Source organism: Artemia sp. Qi Xiang Cuo, chromosome 11 (assembly GCF_049724085.1).
Source record: "Artemia sp. Qi Xiang Cuo chromosome 11, ASM4972408v1, whole genome shotgun sequence".
NCBI classification, from domain to species: Eukaryota; Metazoa; Arthropoda; class Branchiopoda; order Anostraca; family Artemiidae; genus Artemia; species Artemia sp. Qi Xiang Cuo.
The window spans coordinates 11,941,245-11,967,851 of NC_142804.1; the positions used below are offsets into that span (position 1 = coordinate 11,941,245).

The 26,607-nt window shown below is 34.6% G+C and overlaps 1 protein-coding gene across 2 annotated transcripts in view; it reads right to left on the reverse strand.

The window, feature by feature from the left end:
- Positions 1–26,607, reverse strand: part of LOC148946638 (PHAF1 protein CG7083) — a 47,937-nt gene that overhangs the window by 5,967 nt on the left and 15,363 nt on the right. For both annotated transcript variants that reach the window (XM_089096288.1, XM_089096289.1), the window contains exons 4-8: positions 20,261–20,304; positions 17,534–17,693; positions 14,281–14,450; positions 8,791–9,049; positions 2,448–2,627 (exon numbers count right to left, since the gene is read on the reverse strand). In XM_089096288.1, the coding sequence (XP_088952414.1) occupies positions 2,448–2,627; positions 8,791–9,049; positions 14,281–14,450; positions 17,534–17,693; positions 20,261–20,304 (813 nt within the window). The remainder of the gene's footprint in view (positions 1–2,447; positions 2,628–8,790; positions 9,050–14,280; positions 14,451–17,533; positions 17,694–20,260; positions 20,305–26,607) is intronic.

The following is a 26,607-nucleotide window of genomic DNA, read 5'->3' on the forward strand; positions in this document are numbered from 1 at the left end:
TCTCAAAGATTAATATAAATTTCAAAGGCATATAAGAATTTGCAGAATAGGTCTATTAGCCAAAACTTGTTCTATATTTATTTATAGTTATATATATTTATAGTTATTTATAGTTATATAGTTATTTATAGTTGTTCTATAGTTATTTAGCTCATTTTAAACACTCCTCTTTTTCTGTGGATGTTTATCAAGCTCCTTACGATATGACTCAACTTCAGTACATGACAGGCTGTTTAACTGGTGTTTCAGAATAAGCATTCATTAGCCACAACCAATCTTGGCAGCAGTAGCAGCACAAAATAATTGTACTTATGGGCTGGAGAAACGTGGCCTTTTAAAAACTAAAAATAATACATTTTCATCAATAAGTGAGCGTATTTATCGCCAGGTGGGTAAATTCAGAAAGATAGGTCCCCAGCTATTTTTTATTTGTGATCTTACAGCAGCATTGCCCGATATCTATTAAATGGGCGAAGAATCAGCCCATAACCAAAAAGTCCTTAAATTTTGATTTTCTACAAAATTTTTAATGTTACACATTGATTTTTTTGTCTGACTGTTTAGAACGTTTAAAAAAAGTAACTTTCTAAACTGATTTTTGAAAATTTGTTAGACTGTTCCTGGAAACAATTTTTTTGCGAAGCAATTTTAAACTCTAGCAGGACAGTTAATCCCTTTTTCTAAGCTAAACAATATAATCGGAAAATCCTAACCAAATTACACACACAAAACTTCTAATTGTTGGATTTCGAGTCGTTTCCAATTCAACTACATATCCCCTCTCTTCTACTGCCTCAATATAGACCCAGGCTACATATACAAATATTTGCTTTTTCTTAGTTTACATTAATTTTTTCCTTATATCTAAAACAAAATGCCAAATGCATAATTAAAAAAGAAACCCAAAAAATCAACAAACCTCTGTGCTTGGCATTAGGGGAGTGAGGGGAGGGTGCAATAAAACCGGAAACGACTCTGTAAATCCAGCAAGAAGAAATAATGTGATGAAATAACAATTTTGCGATTGGAGTGTTCAGACACTCCGACACTGGAGACTGGACACTGGGTTCAGACACTGGAGAGTTCAGAAGACAGGATGTCTTTTATAGCTTTCCAGACTTGAGTTGAGAATGGTGAATAACAAAATGGGTCTTTATTGATGTGCCTCTTTCTGAACTCAAGGTGTCCAGTGAGTACCCCTGGCAACTTCACCTGCCAAAGTGAAACTTCCTAAAAGGCATAACTGCGCTGGAAAATTTGATTAATTTTTAAGAATTCAGCATAAAAAGTTGCATCAGACGGCTTCCCTCAAAAATTTTCTTTTTTTTAATGTTAAGCAAGAAACAAGAGAATTTAAGAAATCGTCTTAAACGTAAATAGAAATTTTCACTTCCCTGATTTAGATTTGAAACCCTTCAATACAGAAACTATGGGCAGAGAATTTCGAATGCCATTGATTTGCCTTTTAGAATTATTGAGATTAAATTTTTAAGGTTCTTAAAGTTGGTGGAGCCTCAATATTTGAGGTTCCGATAATTAAACCCATGGAGAATACACCATCGAACGTTCTTACACGTCACCTTACGTTCTTACACGTTGTTGCTATTAAACCTTTTCTATAAATTTCAATTAATGGTTTAATTGACAACTTAAAGATGACTTAATATGACAATTTAATATTGACAACCTGACATAAAACAAATTTATGGTCACACAAAATTTGTGAGTGGCATCGCTTTTAGAATCGGGGAAACTTTCACAATTCCAATTCAAAATTTTTGGAGTTTTCATTCCAAAACGGTTCCTGATTCCATTTATTCGGATCATAACTACTTCTAAACATAAATCTTCAAATCAAATAAATGAAATTTTCAAACTTTTTCGAAACAGAAGCAAACCGAATATCTGCTAAGATAAAAATATTTTTTCCAATATATTTTCCAGGATGATTGAAAATTTGAGCTGTCAAAGCGAAATTTGAATTATATAATTATCCTCATATTATCAGCCAGTTCAAAGAATATGGGTAATTTGTAAGAGTGTAAACTGGTGGTAGTGTCGACAAAACTATAGACGCCACCTAGCGTATGGCAACATTTGGCATTTTTTCAAGCTCTATAATCATTTTTCTGTCAAGAACTCAGATCAGATTCTTATTACTACCCTAATTTCACTAATTACACTAATTAAATTAATCACTCTTATCATTACACTAAAAAAATGGCAAGTGTCGCCAAACGCTAGATGGCGTTTATAGTTTTCTGTCGACACTAGTGCCAGTTTCTACTCTTATAGGTTACCAATATTCTTTTAGCCAATTGTTAGTATTGTGCTCTTAAATTGTGACGCAATTTCAAAATACATAAATAATGCAATTCGTAAGTGACATAAAATTGCGGCTACCAAAGCGAAATTTGACTCCTGTCATAACGTAATTTAAGACTTACCGTCAAATTACTGGTCAATTGCTGACCAGAGCTTAGAAGGCCAGTAGAAAGCTCCTCACCAAACGGCAAATTAAGGGTAAAATTGCATCTGTGATACATATTAAAATCATAATGCCCTGGGAAATTAGTGTGAAGTAGGATCTTCTTCAGTCGATGGGTTTTTGAGTCAAATAATAAGTCCTGAAACATAGGGACATTATTCTAGGTTACCTCTGACCTATCAATATTTAAAAAAAAATTCTCATCAAAACCAAGTCGGGTGATATGGGGCCATTAAGATAATTGACCACGCAATTTTTGTGAGACAGAGCTTCATGGAGCAGTGTTTCCACTTCGAAAATTTAGAAATTCTCTAATCCATACTAAAAAAAAACACGTACTACAATAAAATCTTTATGGAAATAGATAAATTGCATTCCTAAATGATATTTTCAGTTCAAAATCAACTTCGAGAACACCTACATGGGGGTAAAAATAAGCACTTTTGGATACTTGCATCTTTTAGAGAAACTTCTAGATTATATTATTTTATAGCTGGGATCTGCAACTTTTTTGGCTGCAGCCCAAATCAGCCCAAAACAAAAGAATCGTAGAGAAGAAAGAAACGAGTATAGTATCAGCCAGTGAAGAAAAACGGAGAGAACTATGCAAATATTTCTGTCAACACCTCCGCTTGACCGTCTTCAGTCGAAATGATAAGAAAAAATACCAAACATATTTCCTGGGAAAATACTGGGTTTTTTTTTCTAAATAGGAAAATGATTTTTTTTTTCAAAATGCTGGTTTTACCAACCCAAAATTTATTTTCACTACTTTTGAAAGATGCATAATATTACTGATTAAAAAAAACTCCACTCTCTCAAATAGTCTAAAGCCCAGGCCTAGTAAAATCGTAGTGGGTTGGGTTAATCGAATGAAAAGCGTTACATTAATGAAATACATATTTACCCAGTACAATTATCAAACAGTTTGCAGCAACTAAGAATATGTAAGGAGCGACCCAGCCGACTAGTAACCGTAACTCTAAAAACGGAAATTTTGACAACAATACAGACATCAGAAGAATTGGATTTTTATGCTGATTTCAAATATATAAAACCTATCAGGTTTAATGTTACCCATCAAAAGCAACGAGCCTGAGGAAATTTGCCTGATTTTCAAAAAAGGGGGAAACACCCCCAAAAAGTCAAAGTCAGGATATCATAGAGCCATACTGTAGAGGTTTCAGGCCCTTATATGCAAAAATATAGAATTTTGTATTTTTTTTTTCCAGAAAAAAAAGATCACAGATGCGGGTTTATTTGTTCTTTGTTTGTTTCCCCCCAGGGGTGATGGTATCGAATTAATAGTCCCAGAAGATCGGGAGAGGACTCATTCAAACGAAAATTGGAAGTTCTAGTATCCTTTTTAATTGAACAAGCCCCCCCCCATCCACGCCCCCTTTTCCCAAAAAAACATCCAATCACAATTTTGAGAATGACATATTTTTCAGCATTGTTGAAAAGTCCAACAACTTTGCCTCTGGGAATGATATAACCCCCTACAGCCCCGGGGGAAAAGGGTAAACGAAATTTGCCCGTTGTTTACAAATAGTAGCATTAATAGAGGCAATTTTCAACGGGGATAATATTCCGTTGGTAGCGAAGTTTCCTGGGAAATTTTCAATAGAAAATTTCAAATGGGGGAAATTTACCCGAATTTATCCATCGAATTCGTTCTATTTATCGTACGTTCCCTTTCGCGACTCAATTTATGACATGTGAAAATGTTCTGGCGGAACTGTACACGGGGAATTTTCTGCAGGGCTGGGAATGTCTGAGGGGATTTTTCCACCAGAGAAATTCTTCATTGAGAAATCTTCCACGGGGAGAACTTTCCATTGGGGAGCGAGTTTTCAGGGGAAAAATTATCCAACCAGGGAGGGGGCACGGATTTCAGGCACAATTTGAAAAATGATCAAAAATTAATTAAGTTCTTTTTCAAATGAAAGTAAGGAGAATCTTATAGGGGGAATCGACCACAGAAAACTTTTCCAGGAGAAATTTCAGCGAGGATAAAATTGTCCGAAGAGAATTTTTCAAGACAAACGGGGAGGGGGGGTACTGATAATAAGGTTTATTAAAGTACTAATATACTTTAGCATAAATATTTTGAGATTGAGGAGGGGACAGTCCCCCTCATACGAAGTACGGTAGAAAAGTAATGAGACTATGAGTAATGATTTTTTTTCTTAACTAAGTTTTTATAAAATTTAAACATCAATGTTATTTCCTTCGAAGTAGTTCCTTCGGGCAGCTCCACACTGATGGAGAGATGTTGCCACTCTTCGTAGCAGCGCTGGAAGTCTTTAGTCGTTATGGTCTTCTGGATGTGTGTTATCTGCTTTTGGAAGGCTTCCTAAGTCCCAAAATGACAGGTCAATCATTTTGGTCACTTCAAAAGAGTACTAAAATTTTAAATTCCATTTGAATGAGCCCTCTGCCGATATTCTAATACCATTGGTTCGATACGATCACCCTTGTGAGAAACAAAATAAGGCAAATTTTCTCAAACTCGTACCTTTTGATGGGTAATCAAATCGCGTAGTTAACGGCTGGGGTACAAACTTGAACTGAGCTATTGAAGGGACCTGATACACTTGCAGCCTCAGGCACTACAGCAAAGGGTTGCTAGATCGCTTACAGTATCGTCAGTCTCATTACTTTTCTACTGAACCTCGTATATGGAATAATTTCTATTCGTTGTAAGTTTTAATAGTGCTCCTTACTTTCAGTTGAAAAACGTGTTTTTCTTATATTTTTAATATAAGAAAAAAAAACCTCAATTTCATGACATGACGCCACTGCTAAGGTGTGGCAGCACTCTTATCTTCTTTTTTAGTTCTTTGCTTAAATGTGAAAAATAGCTTGTTTTTTAAATTTAGTTCTAGCCATAGTTACCATCAAAGCGCATAATTTTCAAACTGTCTAATGCGAAAGTTCAATTTACTTCCTGTAAAGCTCAATTCTATTTCCAGAATCAGACTTATAAGTTAAGACCAGAAAACATTCTAATGAAAATAAATAAATAGGTTAGGGAAAGGGAAGAGTAAGGCTTAAAGTACCTTTACTGCTTAGCGTCAGAATAAAGAAGAATAAAAATGCATTATCAAACGGTTTTTTAAAAGTGCATAGTAGTCAAGGCCGTGTCCAAGGGAGGGGGTGCCGGAGTTGACCCTCCCCTCAAAAAAAAAATTTTGTTCAACTCGAAAAAACGTAAGAAAAATTCATGTAAAAATTTTTGATGGGTTTTTAAAGGTTTTTCGCAGTTTTTTTTTCATATAAAACACAACAATGTACTTACTATATAATGAAAAATATCAAAATTGGATATACATTTTTTCTGTTTTACAAATTCAATGCTCCTTTCAGGGATAAATATGGATAGAAAGACTTTTTTTTGAAATTTTGTGAGAAAAAGTTTTTTAACACGCACGTACACCCCTGGTGGTTATCGAAACAGGTACGGGTTCGTATTTATACTAGCGCTACATTTTATGTTGCTAATTTTACCAATTCACGGATTTACCTTAAAGTTTTGATCTTAATTTCAATGCACAAATCTAGGTTGAGCACAAGTCTCATAAGGAGTCTATATTTTAAGAAACTTGTACACAAATTACGGGGAATAGGTCCCGCATTGCCTTAATCAATGTATAAGATGATTGGAAGAGTCTAGTCTTATCCGCCTCTTCTTAGCATTCTTATTGGCTCTCTTTTCTTTATTTTTCTTTGCTTTATCATTTTTCTCCTTGTCGCTCTCCTTTCCTTGCAAGACAATCGGAAAAGATTACACCTGCAAACGTGAATCACTTCAAATCTAAGAGAAATTATGGTTGCAGCGATAGCTTCAACCTAGTAAGTAAATAAAACAGAACGGTGTTTTATTTGAGCTTTATTAGTGGTAGTCGCCCTATTACCGTTGATGCCGTTACGAAAGTGAAGGATATTTAATACCGTTATCTCTTAATTAAGATTAGCCACAGTACCAATCACGGTGGGCTTTTACCTCATAGAAAACTTTTATTCGTCTTTTTTACTGGCACTGAGTCGCTTAAGCATTAAGTGTAAATTTTAACAAAAATATAGGCAAAGCTATGATTATACTAGCTTTGCCTGGGATTAATTATTTTTATTTAGTTTAGGTAGCTTGAATCTTACCACTTTAATTTCAAAACAATTCCAGCGTGGAGTCATGATGTAAAAAATGAGGAGTTGATGTCTCTGGATTGGGTCTGCTGTTTATTTGGGTAGGTGGAATCATGTACCCAATCCTGCCTAGATTGGATTTTTTACTTTTTATTTTTTTTTGGGGGGGGGGGGGATTGTGGGGATTGGTGATGTGAGTGTATTATTTAAAACATGTTTGATGGATGTATTTGTTGAATTTTTCGTTTTGTTTCTCCCCTGTTTTTTTCCTCAATTCAATTGCAACTGATTAAATGAAATAAAAATGTCACTGTGTCGTTAGACAAGTATGCTGGAATATATTCCATAGATTTTCAAAAAATATGTGTTTTGTGTCTTCATTAAACACCGGTAAAATCGCTACCTCCCTTTATTTTCGTGAATGGACACCCATTGGAAACTCTAAAATTATTAACAGGAGAACCTACTTAGTATACCTACTTAGCTAGACACAAAAGGCAACCGTAGAAGCCTCACCATGCCCAATATATCGCTGTATCACCTCAATGCATAAGTAAGCCCGAAGTCAAAACAGGAGGGGGAGGTCAGAGGGAGCTAAAAACGTGTAACTATGCTTGACAAAATACTTATGTTGTAACTTAGATAATTTCGAATGCTGAATTAGTCGTTCCTTCGGGAAGTTTTTCTTTTTTAATTACCCTTTAGCTTGTTTCGCCACCCGGGGGCGCGTGCCCCCCCCCCTGAAGATATAGTTTTGAATTTGTCTCCATTTTCGATACATCCATACTGTTTTTGTCCGCATATCTGGAAATGTCCATGGTAATGTTTATTAAAAAGATAGTAATTATTAATTCTCTTCAATAACTGCGCAATAATTATTTAGTTGTACAATTGCGTTGAAACACGCCGCGTATCTAATCATGGTAAAAAAAAGGAAATACCTTAAGAAATTAACTCGTACATTTTACTCAAATTGCTCTATACAAGGGGGCGCTATAAGCAGTGAGGGAAAAGGCGAATTTTCAACGAAAAAATTTTGGGTAATATTCACAAAATTAAAAAATTTCAGTCACGAAAATGCGAATTTTGCGAAAAATGAAATGTCCTATAAAATAGACAAATTGACGAATAGCTGCATGTCAAAACACGAAAAAAAAACACAATTTATGGCCATATTTTTTTCTAGGAAGGGGGGGGGGTCTTGCAGACAAATAAACCCAAAACAGGAGCTTACATAGGGAAAAAATTAAAGAATAGTCGTCTTAAAAAAAAAGGTACTTAGCGATTTCGCTTCCTTTAATACTTAGTTAATAAAAAGAGGATTGTTGTATTGTTCTATTGTGAACCAATATCGGTTGTAAGCATATAAAGCAGATTGAGGAGCAAATAATTTTGTGAAGCGTATTTATAAAAAGTTATGGATTAAGAATTTTCAACTTGACAATTTCCAGGGAGATAGCGTGTGGCAACAAGGATTCGGGAAACAAGTTTGAAGTACGTTGTCTAATCACCAACTGTAGTTAGATGGTGATGGATACAAAGTTAGAACAGGGGACTTTTTGGCAACAAAAATTTAAAATTTTCTGAATTTTTAGAAGTATGAGGGTTTAAGTATCTTTTTTCTTCTGGGGGTGGGAGGGAATTTAAAAGCCCTAGATCGTGTCCATATCTCTTCTTTTCAAAATTATTCTTAAGAACATTTAAATTTAGTTTAGAGGTGATCAACAACTGACTATTGCAAAATTTTTGGAGACCTGGCAATAACTGCGATTTTTCAGGAAGTAAAAATTCACCCAATTTTTTTTTCCTGAGGACACATTTTTTTTTCTCCTTTAGCCACTAGTGACCAACGAGGTCAGAATAAAGATAAGGAGATGCTGGGGCACATGGTCCGCATTAACGAAGGCCCCCTCCAAAAACAAAATATGGTGTTGGACCCTATCCTGTTATTGAAGGAGGGAAAGAGAGTGCAACACACTAGTTCAGTCACTGGTGAAAGAGAAAGCAAAGCTTAAAACTACCCTGAATAAGCTCTGGTCAAGATCGGCTGAAATAAAGGTCTACTGTTGCTACCTTAAGCGGTCCTAGGCGTGGGAAGACCTAAGTCAAAGTAAGTAATTTTTTCTACAAAAAAATAATTATAAATATTTACTCACAATTCCGAGGGTAAAGTAATTAAAAAAATAGTCTGACTGAGTAGTTAAAGTTCTTCTGTGCGCATTTGGTCGATGGATTCTCATCTTGTCGTCTGACTTGTAAAAAATTCTAGATGGTGCACCAATCTCGGTTACAACATCCTGAGGGGACGTGCCAAACATTATTTTAGCCGATCGATCCACTTTCTTCAACTGAAACAGCCGCTGAATTCCTTCACACATCAGACTCAATTGAATCCCTAGAGTACGGTTGCCTTCTCTGAAATAAAAGAAGAATAATAATATAATTTCCAACTAATTTCCATATATTCGTTTTTTAACCTTTTATTGCAGTTATTGTGAAGACTAGACAAAAAAATCTAATAATAAAATAGACACACTTTTTTTCTGTTTTTGTCAATGAAAGAATAATTTGCTTGCTTTGTTCATTCTACAGCAAATATACAGTCAAATTTTCATTTTATATTATTATATTTAATTTTAACGAATGATCTTTTTGGTCACACTCCCTTTCCATTCAAATTGAAACGAAAATATATATAAAAAAGCAAGTAAATTTTTTTGATAAGATAGTAAAAATAAAATGAAAAACTTTTTAATACAAAAATAATAATAAAACTCCAAAAAATTTCGGCTTCACATCCAGAATCCTTTATCAACGAGAAAAAAAATCATATGAAATGACACGTATGAAAAACAAAGAAAAACACACAAACGCTGTACAAAACACAGAAAGGATACCGAAAGGGAACTCGCATCTAAATTGAACAAAAGTTTATTGTTTTTGTGTAAATAAGTTTTATTTTATTTTCGCTTTTTTATTTATCAATTTTACTCATTTTTATGTTTTCGTTTCGATTGTTCATTTCACTTTCATATCAAATACGAAGTTGAGGATACTGTTATATAATTGTCCAACACAACGAATAACAGCCATAAACCAACAGATTTAACAAACAGTCATAAACAGAGCAGCCACTAGCAGGCAAAGTCGTGGTTGATAAGTGCAAAATTCGAAGAAAGGAAATATATACTATATAAATAAATATATATAAATATATATATATACTACCAAATATATACAAAAAAGTAGTTATATAATAAAAAACAAAAAAAAGAGGTCTGACCCGTCAGCACTCAATAAAACAGTTCGTGGTAACGAACTGTGAGCAAGGAGCGATGCAGCTCAATAGTAGTCGAAACTCTAAAAAACAAGAGTCTTGATAACAACAGATACATCGAATTTAATGGTACCCATAAAAAGTTACGAGCCTGAGAAAATTTGCCCAGTTTTTGAAGAAGGGGGAACCCTCCCAAAATTCAAGTAATCTTAATGAAAATCACACCATCAGATTCAGTATACCGGAGAACTCTACTGTACAGGTTTAAAGCCCCTATGTACAAAAATGTGAAATTTTGCTTTTTTTTGTCAAAAGAAAGATCATGGATGCTTTTTCTTTCCAGGGGTGATCATATTGAACCAGTGATCGTAGAAGATCAGGAGAGGGCTCACGTAATCGGAAATCAGAAGTACTAGTGCCCTATTTAATTGGCCGAAAATATTAGAAGGCAGCTAGCTCCCCTCCCATGCTCATTTTTTCCCCAGTCACCCGATCAAAATTTTGACATGTCCATTGTTTTCAGCACAGTCAAAAAGCCTAATAACAATGTCGTTATAATAACTGTGAGAATGACTGAACTCCCACAGTCCCCGGGGGAAGGGCTGCAAGTTATGGACTTTGCCCATTGTTTACACATAGCATTGGTTATTGGGAAGCATACAGACGTTTTTTTCAGTAGAGGGAGGGGGGTTACATGGACTAAATTTTCCATGGGGGAGGGGGATTTCCCTGGGGAGTGGGAGTCGGACTTCCCAGCATTAATTAAAAAAAAGATAAGATATCAAATAGTATAAAATAAGTTTTTTCAACTGAAAGTAAGGAGCACTATTAAAACTTGAAACGAACAGAAATTATTACGTATTTGAGGGGGTCGCCCCTATGTATTTGAGGGGGTCGCCCCCTCATCAATACCTGGCTCTTTACGTTAAAGTTTTTTAGTACTTTTAAGAGCTTTTTATTCTAATCAAACGGCATTTGTGATTCATGAGTCATTCTTAAAGGATTGGGACAAAATTAGAACTTTAGCGTAAAGTGCGAGGCATTGACGAGGGGTGATCCCCTCATATACGTAATAATTTCTGTTCATTTTAAGTTGTAATGTTGCTCATTACTTTCAATTGAAAATCTTGTTTTTTTATATTTAATTATGGTATACATTGGCTCTAGATAAATAGTTTTGAGTTTCCCACAATTTTCACTCTTTTCCACTCTTTTCACTGCTTAGGCGATTTGCCCTTCACTTTACTTGAAATTTCTTTTGATACTTCTATTCTAATCTATCACTGGATACTTCTATTCTAATCTATCTTCAATAATTTAATAAAATATAAAATAAATAAATGCCAAAACAAAAATGCCAAAAGAAAAAAAAATGCAAGCGCAAACTCAGCAAAAAATAAGCTAAAACATATGGCATCAAACAGTTTAAGAAGGTATAACTGTCTTCGGAAATCAACAGATTGTCAATGTTTGAGTTTTTACGTAGGAAATATGTTGCCAAATCAAAAATAATTAGTTTTGTTCATTTATTTCCACATTTCAATGTGGCAGCGCTGACAAGAATGTGATATCCCCAGAAACCTCTTAATTTTGAACAACAAAAAGTAAAATCTTACAAAAACGCAGTTTCCATACTTCTGGAGAAAAAGTCGGCTATAATTCCATCGAGCGATTTCTGAACTATTCTTTGATTGGGTGAATTGTTTCTTTTCATAGCCCTTTCTTATTTGTTTCCCTTTTTATTTTTTCTAAACGTAGGATTTCCCTCCAAGAAGGTAACCAAGATAATATCTTAGTAGCACAAATCCTCTTAATCCTGAGGTAGCAGAGTGGTTTGAGGCTCTGATTGGCACCACGAGGCTCAGGGATAGATCCCTGCTGCCACAACGTTGGGCGATATGCTTGCTATTATCCCTGTGAAAAAGACGCAGCAACTGGAACGTCGATTCGACGTGCTATACACCATCAATGGCGCTGCAGGATCTTTATACTTTTTAAATCCTCTCACCTTATAGCCAAAATCTACTAATACTAGCATTAACAGCTCATTGCAGCACCAAGCAGCCTGAGGTGATCACAGCTACGCACGCTCCTCCAACCAATCTATTCAAAACCTTCCTCTTTACACCCTCCCAAGAGGTTCCTATTTCCTTTAAATCTTTCCTTATGACACCCTCCAACCCCATTTGCAGAAAGCCAAAAATTGAGATATTAATTATTCCTAATATTTTAATATTAAACCTTATATATTAATCTACACAAATTAAATTTAAAACGCAATATCAAAAGTAATGAAAAAACCATCATTATTGTGCTTTCTTGCTGTTAGCCAAGCTTGAAATGTCGCCATTTCAACCCGAAATTGGCATTGACAAAATTCTTAAAATGGAGAATTATACTCACTTTTGGGGATTTAACGCAACAAGGTACACAATCAATGGCAAGATGAAAAGCAAAGGAACAAAAGAAACTTTTAAGGCGATACGGTACTTTTAAATTCGCGAGCTCCAGCGTCGGATGACCATCACAAAGACATAGGGTTCATTAGTGAATTTACACAGCAGATTAGTCCCCTATCAAGAGCTGGTGGGAGTTTGTGGTTCGACAGTGAAATCGTACAAAAGATTTTCGTCCCTTTTATCGGCGAGCGTGTCAAGCGAAGCGGTTGACACCACAGAGAGCTCCCAAAGAAGCCAAATTGCTCAAATAGCTGGACTTTAAAAAGAAAGTTCTGCTCCATTTAATTGTGAAAACAAATTACGCTTTCTGATCATCCAAGTTTCAATAATTATGAATATCTCTGTCTCCAGCATAAAACGCGAGAAGTTAAATGGTTTTCCAAAATTTTTTAGGAAAGTAGGTGTTTGCTTCTAGTTGCCTGTCATTCAGGTCTCTTATCAAAGCTCTAAAAGTTATGGCCAGTTACACTTTCTTTATATCAAACTACCGACGCTCCTTGACTACTAAGGTATTCTTTTATACGTCCATGCTTTTCAAATTTAAAATATCTCCCAAAAGAGGCCGTACCTAGGATTATTTTTTCAGAGGGGGTTTTACTCAGATTTTTTGTCGGGGGGGGGGGTATACTAAAAAACCCTCAAAATACGCATACAAAATTTGTTTATATCCATTTTTGTTACATTTTTACGAGTCAAACGAACATTTCGGGGGAGGGGGTTCAAACCCCCCTAACCCCCTCTCTGGGTATGGCCTAGCTGCCAAACAAAGACTAAATGTCAGTTCTAAATAGTTAGGCCTCACACAAAAAAAAAATGTACGAAATAGGGTGGTGCTTCAAGATATCGTATAACGTTAAAACAATAAGGAACTTTTTGATTCACTTCTTAGCAGCAGTCAACTCCTATCAGAGCAGGGGCAATGATTTACTCAGGTATTATTGTAAGTCTTTCAAAGAATCAACACTCTAACTAAGAATCGTAATAAAAACGGGTTCACCAGTCAATTGCACAAACAGATCTCTAAAAAAGAAAAAGTTGACTTAAACATACCCAACTACCACCGAAAAAATGAAGTCATTCATTAGCCAGTGAGCCTATTGGTACACACATTTAATGAAAATTGATACTATGCAGTGTAACACAAATTAAATCAATAAAAGATGAATTTCAGGATGTACCTAGGATTAACACCACGTGGCTGGCAAATGTGGCCAGTATAAGGTGATACCTTTTTGGTGGCCGTCAAAACACCAGTATTTGCTTGAATGAATAACCTTTTTTTTTATCAGTCTCGGCTGGAATTTTGAGAAGTAATGACGTTGAGGCTCTTTTAAGTTCCTTTGACTTTTTTTATTGAGTTTTTATTTCTGAATCATCTCTAGGGTGTTAATCTTCTTTTTCGCCGAGGACTACGCTTGGGCTAACTCCAAAATATACGTTTATGTTGGAGAGTTCCCGGTTGACATTGCAGTTTACTACCCTAATTACTTGAAACTTAATAACTGCGTACCTGGAACGGTTTATTAATTAATACCTTAATGCACAATATAATGATTTATTAAACAGGAGTAATTTTAGCGAGTAAAATATAAAAAACATATAATAAATGATGCCTAAATTCTTACTAGATTGGTCACTTGCTTCCTTTTTTATCGATTTGATGTAATGGGTAGAAGTATCCACCCTTCAGATACAGTTAACCGCATTCACAAAAATTTAAGACGAAATTAATTTTTATCGTCCCAGCTGTTAATTCACTCTAACCTAGAATAATATTTTTATTATATATTACTTTTTCTCGAACCTGGAACACTCTCTTAGTTTGCTTGTCACTTTCTCAAAAAATGACAATCTACGTCTGTCCGTCTAGGAGACAGACGAACAAAATGAAAAAGAGATAGAAAACTTACCGCATTACTGTAAGATTATCCAAAAAGACCATTCCAGCATAGAGTGAGACAGGAAGTGAGGGTGCTTTCACTTCTGTCAGGTTAGTACCCGAATAAACAAACATTTGAGACAACGTCGGGAGAGTCCCAGGTGGGAATTGTAGTGAACCCAAACCATGAACGTACCGTGGCTGAAAATATCATACAAATTAAAACACAACAAAGAAGTTACATCCTAAACTGACTTTCAAGCAGCCCCCCTCTCTCAGGGGCATGAGTGCTATGCCCCCAAAGGGCATGGCACCCCTCTCTTCCTCCTTTTCCAATTCAAGTTTCATTGCAAAAACATATCCTATAGCATAGGAAAAACTGATCGAAATTTAAAGCTAGTCTTAGAGACTAGCACGTAACTTGTTGTTACGTCATAGATAATATGACGGGTCTCAGGGGCGTAGGGAGGGGGATGGGGGGGGGGGGTGGAAGCTACCCCCCCCCCTAGACCTTCAAATTTACATTAGATATGGCTGAAAAAGCAGTTGATAAAACTCCATCACACTATCGACTGCCCCCCCCCCCTAAACAACATGCTGCCTACGCCCATAAGGGTCGAAAGCTTTACAAAGCAATCAGGTTTATATTATGATTGAAACTAATTAATTTCTCCACTTAGCACTAGGTTAACAAGGAAAAATGACGCCTATTGGCAATATTCATAATCTGTATGGTGAAATTATAATGAGTCCAAACTATGGACGTTATCTTGGCTATAAAATTTTATAAAAATTAAATAGAGCACTTAAGCATCATCCGAAACTGACTTATTTTGGGGTAACGAAATGGTAACGATGCTGATTCAAAATATATTAAGTTCATTAGTTTAGTTTGGACGAAACTTTCAGACTAGACTTATAAAATGGCTTTAAAATCCAGTCAACTGAATAGTCTGAGCGGGCCAATTCTTTCCTTCCTATACTTCTATGTTTACATAGAAAAGAATTGATGCAATAGATAATATTTTGAGATACATCAATGGATAATTTTGATTGCCAATATAAGCACGCAGGATTTTCTGTTGACTGTTGCTTGAAAAAAAAAGAAACAAATAAAAAAAAAACTTATGGTCAGGCCACCGTACTTCACTTGGCAGCCATCGGCCCTCGTTCTAAGAAATAGATAAAAAGAAACATTTTTATGTAATGATTAGCAGCATTAGTTTAGAATCTAACATATCTGACCCTGAAGTATGTAAGCTATACACATACTTCGCCTATTTTGGAGAATTACAGTCTCCCATCTTGAGCAACAAGGAAAATGACTTTTTTGCTTAAAGTTGCTTCATCAAAGAAACAAATCAAAATAAAAAAAATCTTATGGCCAGACCACCACGCTTCACTTGGCAATCATCAGCCCTCTTTCTTAGAACTGCACCTGACCCGTAATACCATCTCACTATTTCACATTTTGAAGTCAAGGGTCCCAAACTGACCACAGGCGGTAAAAAGACGAGAACAAGACGGTCACAGAGAACAGGGTTCTGATGCCTGTCCAAGCAGTTTCTTTCTTTGTTTTCCAAAGGATGATTTTTCAAATTTTTGCGGCCTACTGGCTTTCCCATGTTCTGGCTTTCCCAAATTCTGTTTTTGCATAATTTAACGTTTGAAAATTGAATAATTTGTATGTTTATTTTGGATACAGAAAGACTGCTAGCATCTGCTAGATTAGGCTTTAATTCATGCAAAATGGCTTTATTTTATCTCTTAATTATACATACAATTTACAATTCGAACCGTGGCCTTAGTAGACACGGACTCGGGAAACACAGCACGATTTTGATTTAGTTGAGCATTACTTATTCTTAGATTATTTTTTTTTTCTATCTGAATGGGAGTTGGCTCGTACAAGACTAAGTTTATCCTTTTAAATTTCACTGCAATAGTATGTAAACCTCATTAGTTCAAAATAGAAACTTAATAATTAACAGCAAGCTTAATAATTAACAATAATGATTGTGTTGATTTTGAAGGCAAAAAAATAATAATAATAAATTTAAGAACCTTTTTGTTTATATGATGATTGTACTGATTTTTATGTTTTAATTATGTATTTAGAAGAAATCTCCTAGAAGCCGATAGGAGTCTATTATGGATTCCAGGTGATGTTCTTCAAAAGAAGAAGCAAGACTCATTTAATAACAGTTTTAAGAGATGAGTAGATATTCAAATAGTTGTTCTTATTTTCGCCTTCATATTTGCCAGATCCTAAGCTTCCCATTCTTCAGGTTCTTTTTTTTCTTATATTATTGTTAATGGCAAAATTATGCCAGCTTTTTGCTCTTTTCCTTATCTACTTTTAGAATAATGTATTAATATTCGAAAGTGAGCTCTGCTCTTGTCTTAGAAAAAAAAAGAAGATAAGTTATATTTTCAAAATGTTTCTGGAGATACCATGCTTATCTTCTATCGCAAATCGTTCCTCTGCTGCATTGTATTCGCTCAAATTTTAAAACTTCAAATCAGTGAAAGTGGGACAGCTTCCAGTGAAACTGGGAAAATGTCAGTTTAAAAACGGAGAGATTACTTGCCAACAGTTATGTGGTTAAAAGCTGGCAAAATTGCCAACTCAGTGGTAACATTGCAAACACGTTACCACAACATTATGTGGCAAAAAGTATGCTTCCATTCCTTTGGTTTACATCTGCAACGCATTCACTTAAGCCAATCATACTATTCCTTAAGCGTTTGTCAGAAAAGAAAACTTCAGGAGAAACCCATAAACACACCTTAATAAACCTGATTGGCTCTTTGTGTGCCAGTAAAAGAACGACAAATTAAACTACTTCTGATGTGTTTGAAATTAAAACCTGACTGGTTATTCGGTTCTTTTGTGTGCTAGTAAAAAGAATGACAAATTAACTACTTCTGATAGTTTCCCGTGTTTGAAATTAAAACCTGACTGGTTATTCGGTTCTTTTGTGTGCTAGTAAAAAGAATGAATAAGTTTAACTACATCTGATAGGTTCCCGAGTTTGAAATTACAACCTGATTGTTTATTCGGTTCTTTTGTGTGCTAGTAAAAAGAAGAAAAGTTAAAGTTTCATCTGACTGGTTCACGTTTCGGAAATTAAAACTTGAATGGTTCTGTTGTGCGCCGGTAAAAAGACGGATCAGAAGCAAATCGCACCGACACAAGAAAAAATTGGCATTTGGTGGATTATATTTTTGGGAGGGGATGGATCTAATAGTAGTAAAAGAGCATAAGTAAAAGTAGTAATTACTTGACATTTTAAGTCTACTGGGAACGACAGCGAGAGTCCACGAAAATTGAGAGTGAACAATTGTTTCTGCACGTCATAGACACCGGGGTGAGTGGCACCAAATACTTGATCGATTACATGCACGGTTGGTGGCACTTCTGGAGCATTAAAGGTGTTTCCCCTACAAAAAAATTACCAATAAAAAAAAAGTGATGAAAGAAAGGGCTGTAAAAAAATGTAGAAAGAACAAGAAGACAAAAACGTAGAATTATGCAATTCTTATAGTCTCAAGCAGATACCTCTTTTATGTAGTTTAATAAAGCATTCAAAATACTGACTCCCTTATAAACCGAAACAAAAAATTTCTCATACGCCACTTGAGAGAGGATCAACACCCTTAAAGGAAAAGAAAGAAAGAAAAAGCCCACAAGTATCATGACAAGGGTTTCATTAGAATGGGAAACGAGACACAAAGATAGAGATTGCCACGCTCAGCTGGAAGACACCGGGCGGCATTTTTGTGGTAGCGGCTCAACCTGAAGAGCTCCCTTAAACTGAAAAATCAAAGACACAGTTTAACCCCCACCACCCAAAAAATCATTCGACTCGTACACAAGTTACAAAAATGCATGTAGACAAATCTTTGTTGCGTTTTGTAATGTTTTTTTTTTGTAGCCACCACCACCCTTCCCGCCCGAACAAAAATCCTGGATATGGCCCTGCTGTAGCCACAGCCATAAACATATACAAGGACTTCCTTGGAGGAGGGTGGGGTCATAGTTGTCAAAACTTTAGATAAAAGGTGCATTACGTGGAGATAGTATTTTCATACAGTATGATTCACGAGGGTATTCAGTGCGTATTGATATACCACTAGATCGTTTACTTGCCATCTGTATGAGTGGCTAGTCAATACACCAGAGGAGATTTTTCCAAAGACAACATCCTAACATAAGATAAAGAAAGACAAATGACCTCAGACATATTCCCAGTAAAGGTGATGTCAAAATTCAAAAAAGTCTGAAGAAATCGGGATATTTCTAGGGGTAAGGTCGTGATCCCCTTGGAAATGTTCTAATAAAAAGAGCAGACATTCTACATTATTGGAGAGCTTGACAGACAATTATCAAATGAAAACCAAAATTAGAAAATTATAACACAATAATTATTTTACTAGACAGCATTGAATTTCTATTTACAATTGAAACGAAAATATATTTAAAACGGGTAAGAATTTTTCATAAGACACTAAGATAATTTTCATGGTCTTATTAACAAAAAATTACCCGTTTTTAATATATATTAGTTTCAATTCTAAAATAATAGCACTATACTAGAAATCTCAATTTAACGCATAAGAATAAGCTATGCGTGCAACTTATTTTTATATTATGGATAGTACCTGTTATTCAAATCCATAGCTAAGATACTTTTAGATTAAAAACACTTAAAAATGGCAAAAATAAATTGAAATACTATTAACCAGCATTTTTTCTTCTAGGTTTGCACAACATTCTGAGATAGATTATGGAGAGCGGTCATAATAACAAGAATGACAAAATAAATACAATAAACAATAATCTCCATTTTGGGGATTTTTAAGGGGAGGCGACTGGATATTTTTTTTTACTTACTTCTTTTTTTGTGTTGGTATTTTGTTTATATATTCTTGTGTTATTTTTTTTTTCTCCCTTGTTCTTTCCCAGCCATGGAGCCTTATGGGGGAGATTTTGTTGATGTAGTTTTTTGTTATGATTTTTATTATTAAATAAAGAACGCAACTCAACTCAATATGGACTTTATTTAATTTAACAAATAAACGGAGCAATCGCCAATACGATATTATTTAGACTAAACTACTCACTAATAACTCACTGCAACACCAAGCCGCCTGAGGCCATCACAGCTACGCACGCTCCTCCTCCATCCCAATCTATTGAAAGCATCCCCTTTACACCCTCACAAAAATTTCCCATTTCCCTTAAATATTTCCTTACGAAATCCTCCCACTCCATTCGGGGGACAAACACCCTTCAAAAAAATTTTACCACCAGATATTCACATAGCTATCAACCAGGAAAAAAACGCAAAAAAGAGAAGAGAAGCAAAGTAAAAATAAATAAAGAACATAGCACGGCTATACCTCACTCAAAGATAAATAAAGACGACGAAGTAGAATACTTAATAAGGGTATAGACTTAAAATACTTAGTTTTTCTTCTACCTTTACACCTTTTCTTAAAATCCTAAGACCCGTTAAGGGGAGGTAAATACTGAATTTCCGTCATAAATAAAAAGGAACAAATAGATATAAAAAATAAAAGTTCTCATGTATGTTCACGCTCAGAGTTTTCAAACCAGGGCTCCCTATACTTACATCATGTAGCATAAAAATGGCAAGAAGCCAAAGATCTATTTCTTATTGAGCAGGAGCTTAATTTTTAATTCAATTGCCATAAATTCAACCATTTTAACACAACTATTATAGATGGCGTTTAAAGTTTTTATTTTCTCATTAATCAAATTAGATATTAAAATATATAATGATATACAAAGTTCGCTAATCTTAGGTAAAAAACTAAAGAATTGATAAAGCAAAAGTTTCCTTATTTTTGCAAAAACGTATTACTGCTGTATTTGTATCTTAAAAAAAGAAGAAGAATAATGGAAAATATTCGATTTTTATCAAAATTTAAGCATCAGAAAGTAGTCTATAGACATAACGGAAAATATTATCAAAAATACTTAAAAGTATTTTAGCTTTACTTTCTTCACGTCATAAACATCAATTATCTCAAACAAAAAAAAAATTGAAAAAATTTCTCATAGTAAAGTAATTATGATTAACGAGACTTATATGACAGCAGTGGCAAAGTCGTTCTGGATACCGCAACTAGATCGTTTTTTTTTCTGTTTTTCTTTTCTTTTTTTTTAATAGATAAACATTTCAGCATGTTTATGCACATAATATTTGGTTAGTCCACGCTTATTTTTTGATATTTTCGTTTATGATAAAAACATTAAGGGAGTTTCCATAGCTTTTAAACACTAAAAAGAAGAAAAAAAACCTAATCTGTTAAGCCAATTCTACCCTTTTGTTCAAAATTTATATTCAAGGATCGTTCTTTTTTTTCTGGTTTTTTTTTCTGTTTCTTTTCGGTTTTTGTTTTCTTTTTTTTTAATAGATAAACATTTCAGCATGTTTATGCACATAATATTTGGTTAGTCCACGCTTATTTTTTGATATTGTCGTTTATGCTAACTACATTAAGGGAGTTTCCATAGCTTTTAAACACTCAAAAGAAGAAAAAAAAAACCTAATCTGTTAAGCCAATTCTACCCTTTTGTTCAAAATTTATATTCAAGGATCGTTCTTTTTTTCTGTTTTTTTTTTTCTGTTTCTTTTCGGTTTTTTGTGTTTTTCTTGTGTTTTTTTTTAATATATAAACATTTCAGCATGTTTATGCACATAATATTTGGTTAGTCCACGCTTATTTTTTGATATTGTCGTTTATGCTAAAAACATTAAGGGAGTTTCCATAGCTTTTAAACACTCAAAAGAAGAAAAAAAAACCAAATCTGTTAAGCCAATTCTACCCTTTTGTTCAAAATTTATATTAAAGGATCGTTCTTTTTTTCTGTTTTTTTTTTCTGTTTCTTTTCGGTTTTTTCTGTTTTTCTTTTCTTTTTCTTTTTTTAATAGATAAACATTTCAGCACGTTTATGCACATAATATTTGGTTAGTCCACGATTATTTTTTGATATTGTTGTTTATGCTAAAATTATTAAGGGAGTTTCCATGGCTTTGAAACACTCAAAAGAAGAAAAAAAACCTAATCTGTTAAGCCAAATCTACACTTTTGTTCAAAATTTATATTCAAGGATACCGTTTTCAAGTATTAACGGAAAGCTTGATTTGGTTCCAATTCTAAAAATAATGTATTCGTGGAAAAAGGCACTAGTTATGTAGATAGCCTGTCTTAGAAAGTGGTGCAGCTTAGATGTAGAGGCTCGCTATAGTAGTAGTAGGACTTCAGAAATGGCCTCTGACATATTTAAAAAGCAGAAAACACGAATCTTGTAAAACAGGCTAAGTTGATTTTTGAGACCTAGATCTACTAGAGACAGATTTTGAAACTTTTCGAATGTATACAGAGAAAAGGCTTTCTACGCCCCTCTTGGAGGGGGGGGGTTCCTTTGTTTAACCCCAGTTGTTAAGCCGCTGGCCACTGCCAGTGCATCTCAGCTTAGAATACACTCATCAATCAATCAATCAATCAGTCAATATTATTCAATCAATAAACTCAATAAAATACACTTCAATATAGAAACTATTACTGATAACTCAGATAAACCATTAGATCACACTTGCCTGAGATTGCCATAGAGGCTAAAACATACTAGGGTTATTACTTTTTCTTCAGCTATTCAAAAAAAAAAAAAAAAATAGAACTACAATAATTCTCATCGACTGTCAGAAGCAAAACAAAATTTATTGAACACATTAAAACTTGAAAAACAAAACCCCTTGTCAAATAGCTAAGAACCTCTCGATCGAAATACTACCCAATCGAAGAGTTAACAGTTTTCCTTTTAGGATGTTTTATCAGCAGTTTCAGCTTTTTAGAGGCTTTATTTCCATGGTTCGAGTTAGCTTCACGATTACTTATTTTTTCCAGTATTTATGTCTCGGAAATGTGGCCAAAAAAATCTAGTTTTTTTAATTATTATTTGGAATTATATTTTTATATTGTTAGTTTTTTCCATGACCACATAGCCTTTTCTATGACGAAATAAATAAGAGTTTCAAAATAGGGACAGGTGCTTTTATTAGACAGTGAAACAAAAATATAAAACAAAGGCTCTAAATATTTTGATGACATGGTCGATCATCATCATCAGTGGAGTTACTAACGTATAAAAAATAAAGCAATCTATATTTATACTAAACAAAATAATCACTTCATGTACATGATTTGTTCATTCAGGTCAAAATAATCACCTGAAGTGATTATTTCGTTTAGTATAAATATAGTTTGTTTTAATTTTGATACGTTAGTAACTCAACTGATGATGATGACCGACTTTGTCATCGAAATATTTAGAGCCTTTGTTTTATATTTTTGTTTCACTGTCTAATAAAAGCACCTGTCCCTATTTTGGAACTCTTATTTATTTAGCTATATTTTAATACTGTTCTAACTTGGAAAATTTTCGCCTAAAAATGTATTAAAAATAGTTTCATGAGAATACTAACTTAACAAGGACTTTTCCGCCATTAAAACCTATTGAAAGCTTCCATGTCGTAATGATGAATTTTGAAAACGAGGGGGGGAAGGACCAGAGTCACCCCAGAAAAATCCAAGTTGAGAGAATGAGCGCTGACAAAAACTTTGAGCTGGTTCCAATGAATCTATAAATCTTTATTATTACAACAACAAAATTCAAATGATCGCACCAAGCCTTCAACAAAATACAACTATTGTGCTCACGACATTGATCGAAGACCACACTGGCTATACATGAAGTTCGATAAACAACGAAGAATACGAATGAAAAGAATATAAAATAATTAAAAGACCAAATGAGGTGCAAAATTACAAAGCGAAATAGTGCAAAATTACAAAGAGAAATTGCAATGGAATGAAGGAACATGTTGGTTTAACGTGCGGGAATCATTGAATAATAAACAACAAGAAGAAATTGAAATCACGCAAGAATTGTTTAATTAAATTCAAGTTACTGATTTTTCACGCTATAATGACGAAGTTTTATTTTAGCGTTTGAAAAGATATACATGAAGGACAAAATCAATTCACGCCTGAATTTCTTAACCACCCTGGAACACAATGAAGTTATTTTGGAAGTCCTATAGCTTCCGTGTAAAACCTTATGGGGTATTACTACTAATATGTACTCTACAAACTGGTCAGATTTTTAGTTTTATTTTAGAGTCGGGTAGTGATTGTCTATCGTGTGTGAAATGCAACATAATACTGATTTGGCGTTTCTTGCTTGTATTTTGGTTGCGTTAAAGCGGAAAAAAAGAAAATAGGAAACGCCGTTTGTCCAAGGAGTGGTACAAGATGAGAAATCGCTGAACAGATAGAAATAATAAAGAAACCTGAAATAATAACAAAAGAATTGGTGTGTTATTTGATCTTATTTTACTCGACCATCTTTCATAATTATTTCCTGTGTGACTAGTTTGACATGGACGAAGGAAATCGAGTTAAACAGCAAGCAACGAAAAAGTCCACTCGTAGCATAGAAAAAATGGTGTTATGGTTGAGGAAAGCATCTTGGAAATGTGCCAATTAAGGGGAGAAAGAAAGCACCTAACTTAACCCGCTCATCCTTGCTGTATCACGCACTTGTCCAAAGCGATGAGTTCTTGTTTACCCGGCCATCCTTATTTCCAAATGGACTGAATAATTGGTTCTAGAGGTTTACCCCCCTGGAAAATACCCTCCCCTCCCCCCCCACACACACACACAGAAAATAAGGTTTTCAAATTTGAAAATTTTATTTGAATTTTTTTCTAGTTTCATTGAGAAGTGCTAAGGAAAGGGATAAAAATGAATTTACATACCACAAGAATCATAAAACTTAAAACCACAAATCCATTTTTGTTGAAACAACTTCCATACGAACTTCTGCAATTTTTGGCAGTAGCGGGAGCCAAATTAATATGAAAGAAGAGAAAAATATCTGCAAAAAATTATCGAAATTAAGCTAAAAACATACGGTATCATAAAGCTTAAGAACGTTTAGCTTGCCTTTGAAAAGATAGTTGGCTTTGGGAACCACCAAGTTCTTATTGTTTAAGCTTTTAAGGACGAAATTGTTGTGAAATTCTACGAGTTTTTTATGGGTGGTGGCAAACTTTTGTATATAATTAAAAGAATTATAATCCGAATTAAACGGTCATTGTGTTCCAGGAATCGTTCTTAAAGAATTGGGACAAAAAGTCAGAACTTTAAAAGTAAAGAGAAAGGTCCTGAAGAGGAGCCATCCCTTTTTATGTACGTAATAATTTCTGTTCGTTTTAAGTGTTGATGTTGCTCCTTATTTCCGTTGAAAAACCTTTTTTTAAATTTTATTTCTTATCGTTTTTAAATAATACCGCTAAATCCGGCTCCCCCTCCAAGAAAAATTCTTTTCTCCTACGGAATATTCCTCAGTGTAAAGTTCTTTTCTCCCCCTCCCTCACCGGGGAAATTTTCCCAGACAACTCCATTCTAGCTGAAAATTCCAACGAAAAACTCGGGTTAAAATTTTTTCTTAGCATACTTTAATTTGCAAAAACACTTTAATTTTTGTAGGCTTTAAATTCATGCCGATAATCCCCTCCTCCGTGGAAAATTTTTCATCAAAACCCCAGCAAAAGGGTATTTTCCAATAAAGGTAATTTTGGGAGGCGGAACGGAAACTTAAAAAACGCATCAAAACTGTTAAATCGATATCTACTCCGTTATGATTTCTCGGAATAAATCTAGTCTACGCTGTTATTATGAAAGTAAAGAGCAAAATTAAACCCCAAAATGAGCATGAATACAGTCTGTATAGGAAGGGGGACTGCCCCTTTCTCCACCTCATGATCGCAGAAACTTCTAAGTGTGCTCATTAGATCAGAAATTGAGATTTCTAGTCCTTTCTTTTTAAAGTGCAAAGGGATTAGAGACCAACCAGCCGCATGGAGGAGTTATTTTCCAAGGGAAGATTTTCCGCAAAGAGGGAGGGGGTTATTTCCGGGGGAGGGGGTAAACGCCACGCACAAAACAATCAAGTTTCTACTGCTAGTACAATAATTTCGATCTGATCTCTAATGAATGCAAGGTCATTGTAGTACCACAGGGAAGGTTGTGGGATGTCATCTGCTGACTCTCCAGACTTCTTTTTTTTGCTCGATCGCCTTGTATTCACGAATGAAATTCGTTCTTAAAACTATTAATTTTCTTTTTTAGATCGGGAACTGTATGATCTGGTTTTAATGTCTTCACCGCCTGCAATATCCTGCAAAATGTTGCACTTTTCATGTTTTGGTCAAAAGTCTTTACTTTTAACTCTCCATAACTCAGGGTGATCCCGGTATAACCTTATTAATAAAAAAATAAACTCGCGCTACACATTTTTGCTTTCTTCCAGTATATCTTCCATTATTGTTGGCGCTTGACTAACGCAATATTTGAACAAAACTAGTCTAGACGGTCAATCACCCTCGTCAACCGATTGAGTCATTCAAACTTTTTATCAATCACCGTCAACGCTTGACTCAAGCGTCAAACAGGTTCCTAGACGGCCAATCATGCTTAAATCAATCGACCGACGGAAGCTGTTGATCAAAATCATTGACCGTCTAGGGTGTCCTTAATATCGTAAGCATTTACAGTATAATAACATCAGGTATATGCTCTGACCAGAGTAGAGTAGTAGAATAGAGTAGAATATTTTTATCTATAACACGTACATAAATAAATGTCACAAAAACAGCGCACATGCCTGGTGGCATACTTTAGCGCTGAAAATATTGCCAACGAAAATACACAGCCATTTTCTAACTAAATTTTACAACAACGAAAAAGAAAACCTTAATGAACAAAATGCTTAGCATGTCATAAGATATTTCTTCACCAGTCTTAGAAAATGTCGCTTGTTGCTGCATTCTCGAACTGATGCAGGAATTGAGTTCCAGATTTTTGGGCCAATGTGACGGATGCTGAATCCCGCTCTCGATGTCGGGCGAATTTCACATGAAAAGTCTGAACTATGCGTAGTAGGATAATTATGAAATTGAGAATTAGTTGAGAAAATGCCGGAGAAACTTACAGGTATATTACTATATTGATAATCGTGACAAATACTAGAGATAGAAATCAAATGAAGTTGGTCCAACTAGAAAATTCCTGAAGTCCCAAATAGGTGTCTAACTGAAGTTCTGCAATCAACATTAAAAAGAATCCTCATTGCTTTATTCTGAAGTATTTGGAGAGATTTGAAAACAGACAGAAAGGTAGATGCCCAAACCGAAATGCAATAGAGAAAATATGGGTGGACGAAATAATAATAAATAGATTTTAGAATAGCTTTAGGAAA